Source organism: Phoenix dactylifera, chromosome 14, assembly GCF_009389715.1.
Source record: "Phoenix dactylifera cultivar Barhee BC4 chromosome 14, palm_55x_up_171113_PBpolish2nd_filt_p, whole genome shotgun sequence".
NCBI classification, from domain to species: Eukaryota; Viridiplantae; Streptophyta; class Magnoliopsida; order Arecales; family Arecaceae; genus Phoenix; species Phoenix dactylifera.
The window spans coordinates 7,793,742-7,800,970 of NC_052405.1; the positions used below are offsets into that span (position 1 = coordinate 7,793,742).

Here is a 7,229-nt window from a genome sequence, read left to right on the forward strand (position 1 = left end):
TCAACCCTCTTAATCTATCTGAGCCTTTCAAAATTCAGGTTCTGGTCTGGTGTTGAGCTAAAAACGGTTTCTTCGGTTTTTTGTCTTCTGGTAAGTCATATGTGGTCTCAGAGCATCATCTTGTGGTAGCATTCTAAATGTAATAGTTTCTTCTTTGCTCCTTTCGTCTGGGTATGTTCTCGATTCTTTTATTTGGTTGCTCTTTCTATCATTAAAGTTGTAGATCCATGCTGAACTTAGTGGCATTAATTCTGAGTTGCCAGGAATTCTTTAAAACCACATAAGCTTCTCAGGCTTATATATATCGTGTAACATATTCCATTTGCTAATAATGCTTGATTACTTCACTAACTGCCTGCTAAATACATTCAGAATATCTGAGTGGTGCTTGCACTAAGTTTGCTGGTTAACACAATCAAAGACATTAATCCAAGATTGCGAAAAATGATTTATTCTTTATCTACACCTCCTTGGTGCATTAATCATGTGTATAATACATCCTTTGAGTAAAGAGGCAAGTCCAACAAATGTTCAGGAATCAACTGAAAGTTGCCTTGATCAACTGAAACCCTGTTTGTGTCTTTAAAGATTGGGAATATTCTGATTCTCTCTCTCTCGCTCTCTCTTTTGTCATGTGTAAATGAGAACCCTATGTAAAATGACCCAGTTCAAATCATTGTTGCAATAAAAGTCATCAATCATATACTTATAGCTATAGTCCATCCTTCATTGAGGTCCACTCTGCTTCTGTGTATGCAGTTAATTCCTAAAGTGGGCTGTGATCTCCTATCTCACAATAATTGTCTAAATTATGGTTCATTGTTGGAAGTAATCTCATAATGATTTCACTTAGATTCCTCCTGTGGAGAGGGTATTTGTAGTCGCTGAATGTCTTGCAGGATTTTCTTCCAGAAAAAAAAAGGCTAGGATGCTACACAAAGTTCTGATGAGAGGAGAGCACCATTTGACAATTGTGAAACCACTAATTCTTTGGACTTGTTTCTATGAGTTAGCTAATTTTTTTCTTTTTATTTTTTTCCTCAGAAGTTTAGTTTCTAATTTATCATTAAAACAGTAGGTAAGAAGCAAAATGACCTATTAGTTTCAAATTTGCTCTTTTCAGTGATAATCTGATTTAGCCCCGGCAGAACCCTGTATTCCATCTCTGATATATTAATATTTATTTCGTTTAGAATTTTTATTAATTCTGCTTGCTGTTAATGAATAAATGGATGTGATATAAGCTAGGTACTGCCGAGGGCTATCATCTTTCATTTAAATTTGCCCATATTAGATTATTCATTACATTTAAGCATTGAAAGGACCACTGATGAATTCTACTCTTTCATGCATGTGGACTTCTGCATGGAGAAGAGAAAATCAGACGATTCAGAGCTGCAAAAGGAGCAAAAATAATTAAATAGAAGGTTTCTTGAGTTTTTTCCCTCCTTTTCTCTCCTTTCCCAAGTGCATGTGAATTTGGTAATGCTGATCTCCTATCAGCCCAGATCCTACTACTTTTTAGGTCGAGAGCTGAAACCAAATTTGCCCTCTTGAGTGGACCACAGGTTCTTCCAAGGTCACAAATGGGTTGCTGTCAGTGTGCACGGCTCCCTATCGTTTCATTCACAACTAAAATTTGGATGAGCAGTGGTCTAGAAGTTGTTTATGCTTGGATCCGTTTGAGCTGAAATCTGCAGTTTTAAGAGTGATGGACCACTGGATGAGCATTGGGTAAGGATACCCTTGTTGAGTGGTGCTGATTTTGTGTTTTGAGTCCTTTCCTCATTCATGGATGGCTTGCGGAATTTATGTTCTAATGAGTGGTGATTCAAACGACATGAGAATCACCATAGAAGCTTAAATTCCATTTAATCGATTCTGTGTTCCAAGTCCTTTCCTCGTATATGGATCTCATTATTCTGCTGGAGAAAAACATTTCAACTGTTCGCAGCTTTTTTTACTTGAGGCGTGATCCTCCTATCTCAGCTCAGCTGGTATCATTAGTTCGTCATCTTTTGCTGTCACTCTTAGCTCTCTCTGATCTATTGGCATTACTTAGCTTTTCTATTATCAACTTACGTCCTCTATTTTGTTAGATTCCATTTCGTATGGTATGTCGAAACCTATTTGTGCTTGATGCAAATGAACATGATAGTCCAGCATATGTTATTTACAATACAACTGTTGTTATGATTTATACTCAAAATGCTTCATGCCTCCATCTTAAACCATTAGAACTATATACATCTTTATCGCTAGGATCAAAATGTCATAAAGCTTTTGTTCACCAAAATGCTTCCAGAAGAAGCATGGAAAGTTTCAAAGAACCCGAACCAGCCAAGGCAAGGTGGCTGCCTGATAGCATCACCATTACCGTGAGGCTTTTTTCTCTACTCTGCGATTGGCTCGCGGACCTTGTCTTGCCCAGCAAAATGCTGAAAAGTTTCAGAATATCATCTTCCCCTCTGCATTTACAAAAATCATCTTGCACCACGGAACCACCAAGTTGATTGAAAAGCACCGGCAAAATTTAGACAGCACCGCTAAAAGGAAACATGTGATGAAACCCTTTATTAACGAAAGCTATGGGTATTACAGCTCTTCGCAAATATAACAAGCCATCCACTCCCTCCATTATTTTTCTCACCCTTTGGTTGAGAACACCTGGGGAGAGATGGATGGTCCCTCCGGCCAAAAACAATCCCATAAAGGGACATGGCATAAAATGAGGAAAGGAGGAGGGCATAGCATACCGCCTCTCATCTCAATTCCTCTTGTAATTAAACAAACAGATGCAATAAGTGAGACAACATAGGAACACCCCCTATACAAACATCAGGAGACCAAATGAGTACTCATCAATTAAAGCTCGATGAACGGCTCCATCTCCCTCGCAAGTACTCCTCTAAGGAAGTGTTTGCTGCTATAAAATCGACAGCCGGATCTACGCTGCTGACTGAGAGTGAATCATCATCAAGCAGTGCAAGGTTTATGTAAGACTGGATGTTAGAATCTTGAAGTGGTGCCTCATCATCCAACCCATCAAACTCTTTGGAAGCACTGACTTGTGATTTTGCCCACTTGAGAATGTCATCATCTCCTCCTAGGAGCTTCAGCACCTGCAGTCAGGAGCAGTATATGTATAATTATATCATGTTAGCTTCAGCACCTGCAGTCAGGAGCAGTATATGTATAATTATATCATGTTTGCACCTCAGAATTCACTTCATAATAAACAACAGCATGCCCAAGAGCTTCCCGGAGGTAAAATATTGCAAAATAGATCAATAAAGCTGAATCATGAGAACTGCATGGTAATAAATATCTTACAGTTGCTATTCTGGGACGACACCGAGGAGCTCTTCTGATGCAGAGGGAAGCAGCCAGAATCATCCTCTCCAACTGATCATCACTGTAATTAGTGCCCAGACATGGATCGACCAGCTGCTTAACTTTTCCATCTTGTAGAATTTTCTTTGCCTGCCATCAGGATATCATGGTAAGTTCTCGTATCTTCTTGTTTATTATGGTTTTATGCTATTTTATCGATAAAAGGAGCCATTGCTTGGTGCAGTAGTAAATGCTTGGGCTGACAAGTGCAAATGTGCAATGGTATGGGTTCAAGTCCTAGGACAGCCACTGTGCATGAAAAGTGCCAAAGGTTATGTTTAATCCCCAGTCCCATACCGGATTTCCAGGAAAATAAATGGGAGCATGGCTTTTTACGATTTTACCAAGAAAAAAGATGTTGGACTATCTTCAATCATAAACAAGCTATAAAGCAAAGTCTTACATATCTCTAGATGGTATGCCAAATCTCTAGACGAAAGCCATATATGTACATATATACATTCAATTATGATGAAAACTAGCCTTCCAGCCATTTTTTATTGAGCACAAGGTGGCATCAGTTATAGAAGAACACCAAAGAACTTACCCAAATGACCAGGCTCTCTTGGCCCTTGGGACAGCCTGTGCAGACGGGCTTTCTACCCGAAATAAGCTCAAGAAGCACAACACCAAAAGCATACACATCAGTTTTTTCATTGACCTTCCCATACATAAAATATTCAGGAGCCAAATACCTGCAATTATAAGACATTTTGCTCGGTTAAACAGAAACGCCATCGCATCTCATCTGATGTCACTTTCACAAATAAGTTCATAGTTGAGTGAATTAGCACACAAACCCGAACGTCCCTGCAACATCGTTGCATGAGAAGTCCACTGTTGAAGCTGATGCCCACTTTGCGAGACCAAAATCAGATAACTGAAGCATGCCAAGAAGAAATGGGATACAACCAAAGGTTTAATTTGAAAGGTATTTGGTAAACAAATTAAAAGAGGCAAATTTCTTCATTGATCCTAACAGCAGACAAGAGAGTACCTTGGGCTCAAAATCACCAGAGAGGAGAATATTTGAGGATTTTACATCCCGATGGATCACAGGTTGAACATTGGCAGCACCATGTAGATAGTCAAGGGCTTCTGCAATGCCCACTGCCACCTTATATCTCTCGACCCAACCAAGAACATTCTTGTTCTCACTCTCACCTGACAATAAAAATGTGGAATAGGAGATAAGATTTCGAAAGAGAAGACACAAGGTACAAGAATGTGAAGGATGACCTTGTAGTGAACATAAACAGCATACCATGGAGGCTTTCCTCTAAGCTACCTCGTGATAAGTAATCATAGACCAATATGAGATTATCATTCTCAAAGCAAAACCCAAACAGCGAAATAATGTTCTTATGATTTAATGCGGTGATAATCTCGATTTCCGAAACGAACTCGTTTAGGATGTGCTCAGAGGGCTTCAGAATTTTCACTGCCAATTCCTTGCCATCAGAAAGGCAGCACCTGTAGACATGGCTGCTACCTCCCCTCCCAATGAACTTCTCTGTAGTGCACATCAAAACAGCAACAGACGAAAGCTCAGCCAGATCATACACAGATAGCATGAGAATTAAAAGTCATGGAAATTGACCTGGTGAGAAGTTAGAGGTCAACTGCACAAGTTCCTTATAGCTGAACAATCTGCAAACTGATGAATACTTCTCCCTAAGAGATTCCAACTCCTTTGGAATTTTCTTTTCACCATTGTCAATTGTAGGCGATGGACTACATGAATCAGTTTCGAAAGGAACTATGGCCCCTCTTTTCCCATCAACACCGGAGGTGGCATTTGCTTCTAATTTTGCAGGCTTTTGATCTGGATGAACTGTCGATACTGCTGAGTGCCGGCTGGGAAGCCGCATGGCCCATTGAACCACAGAGGTCTTGGATCTCTCTGCAGAAGTGGTTTTCTGATTGGGCAAGACCGACTTTCTGAGCAGGGGCCAGCCAGGTCTTGCTTGCGGCGAGTCCTTGATCAAGTGAGAGACGGAGCTCGAGGGAGCCTCCGGTTTCTTCCCAGGAACCAGAGCCAAGGACTCATCTTTCTCCAATTCAGAGCACAAGGGAAGGGAAACAGGGGAACAAACGCCAGAGTTTTGCCTTTTTGTGTCATCCAATGATGGTAAGACGTTGTCTGCACCAAGGCTGACACAACTCAACCTTCTTTTAGATACAACTGGCAAACAGGGAAGCAATGTGCTCGAAGTATTGGTGTTCCTTCCTGCTTGGCTTTTAATCGCCAACTTGTCATCCCCGCGATTGGATCGCTTGGAGTAATTTTTTGATTCCTGCCAGGGCACGAGGGCTGAACTAGAACTTCGGACATGGTCACCGACACTGTTGTTCGCTGCTTTCAGAATGGAATTTTGAGCACAAGGGACCAAAAATGAGCCGAATTGAAGCAGGAAGTGAAGTTTAGGAACGACCAACCAACCTGTGGATTGAGAAGCTGGCAGTGGCTCTCTTCGGAAGACAATCTTGCCGTTGTTCACTGCCAACACCGAGCAATCCCGGGAGAGTTTCTTTGCGCAGTACTTGGCAATTGAGGTAGAGGAAGACCTATTGAAATCAATTGATTACATACAAACCATACAACATTGGTCGTCGAAAAAAAAAAAAAAGAAAAGATAGAGAGACGGTCTAAGATTCACTGGAATACCCGAAAGAACGGTTGTTCTTTGTAATCCCTAGAATTAGTTTACTTGCCGCAGAGGAATTCACCTCTCGAACCAAATCTTTGCGGATTGATGAACCACGGCTTAGCTTCAGTTTCAGATCAATCTATCAAAACAAATAAATAAAAAAAAAGTTAACTTATGCAGCATCAAAAATCAACTAAATATGGCGAAGAAATCGATGAAAAAGAACAAAAGTGACAACTTGTTTGAGATTGCAGAAGCCTTCATAGACAGCGAGCATGGAGTCGAAGGCCTTCACGAGAGAGAGCAGAGAAGAGGGCGAATTTTCATTATGATGCGAAACATCTGCGGAAAAATATAGACATATAAATATATTTGCGAGAAGAATTAAGAAAAGAAGAGCAAGATTAGATTTTTCATGAAGAAAATCATGAAAGAAGAAGCAAAATTAGAATTTTTAAGAGTAGAAGCGGCGGAGAGGTCGAGGCTACGAAGATTGGTACCGGCGGCGGAGGAGGGGAGGACGTGGAGGGCGAGGACACGATCGCCGGGGGAGGCGACCTTGACGAGGGCCCACGTGAGGAGCTCCCGGCTCTCGGCGTCCATCTTAATCCCAACCACCACCGTCTTTCCTTCTTCCCCCTTCTTACTCTCCTCCTTCTCTTCTTCTTCTTCTTCTTCTTTCCTTCTTCCGCCGCCATTGGATTGCACCAAGATGCCATCTTTCTTCTCCTCCTCTTTTCTCAGCTTCATCCTTCTGTTTTCTTCTCTCCTTCTCTTCTCCGATTCTTTCCGTCTCAGGATTCGACGGAGGGATTATGGGAGACGCTCTCTGAAATCTCGGTGGGTTTTATTCCTTGCCGATAAATAGATCTTACGCTGTCTTTTGGACAAAATTTAGTTTCCAACACCCTCCCAAGCCTCAATAGTTTATTTTATAATTGAAAACTGGCTATATATTATTCTTCCCGCTTCCTTAAATATAAATCAGTAGGGAGCGGCCCCTGAAGTCTTTTTTTTTTTTTTCCTGAGGGGAAGGCTGCAGGGCTTTTATTGTTGTCTAGATTCCGAAATTGGTAATGTCTTCTGCAATTTATGTAATTATCCTTATCTTGTAAAAAATCAGCTTTCCTCTTTTTCATCTGAAAGGATAGGAGCATAAGTGTCATCACCATCAATCCAAAAAAA

The 7,229-nt window shown here is 41.0% G+C and overlaps 1 protein-coding gene across 2 annotated transcripts; it reads right to left on the bottom strand.

The window, feature by feature from the left end:
- Window positions 1-2,547: 2,547 nt before the first annotated feature.
- On the bottom strand, window positions 2,548-6,983 carry LOC103701364 (probable receptor-like serine/threonine-protein kinase At5g57670). Of its 2 annotated transcripts, none has more exons than XM_039133512.1 (11): window positions 6,545-6,983; window positions 6,283-6,386; window positions 6,062-6,183; window positions 5,837-5,964; window positions 4,994-5,749; window positions 4,658-4,906; window positions 4,391-4,557; window positions 4,194-4,273; window positions 3,941-4,088; window positions 3,334-3,483; window positions 2,548-3,122 (listed from the first exon to the last, which is right to left on the bottom strand). In XM_039133512.1, the coding sequence occupies exons 1-11, from the start codon at window positions 6,792-6,794 to the stop codon at window positions 2,862-2,864; spliced, it is 2,415 nt and encodes an 804-aa protein (XP_038989440.1). In that variant the 5' UTR covers window positions 6,795-6,983; the 3' UTR covers window positions 2,548-2,861. The 2 variants fall into 2 exon arrangements, with proteins under 2 accessions (XP_038989440.1, XP_038989441.1); XM_039133513.1 differs by having other exon boundaries at window positions 5,837-5,961; window positions 6,545-6,982.
- Between the last annotated feature and the right edge of the window lie 246 nt (window positions 6,984-7,229).

Coding starts and splice junctions, on each gene's coding strand:
- LOC103701364 (XM_039133512.1), bottom strand. CDS start 6,794: ATGAAGCTGAGAAAAGAGGAGGAGAAGAAAGATGGCATCTTGGTGCAA. Junction 6,387..6,544: donor CCTCCCCTCCTCCGCCGCCG/GTACCAATCTTC, acceptor ATTTTTCCGCAG/ATGTTTCGCATCATAATGAA. Junction 3,484..3,940: donor AAGAGAGCCTGGTCATTTGG/GTAAGTTCTTTG, acceptor TCCTGATGGCAG/GCAAAGAAAATTCTACAAGA.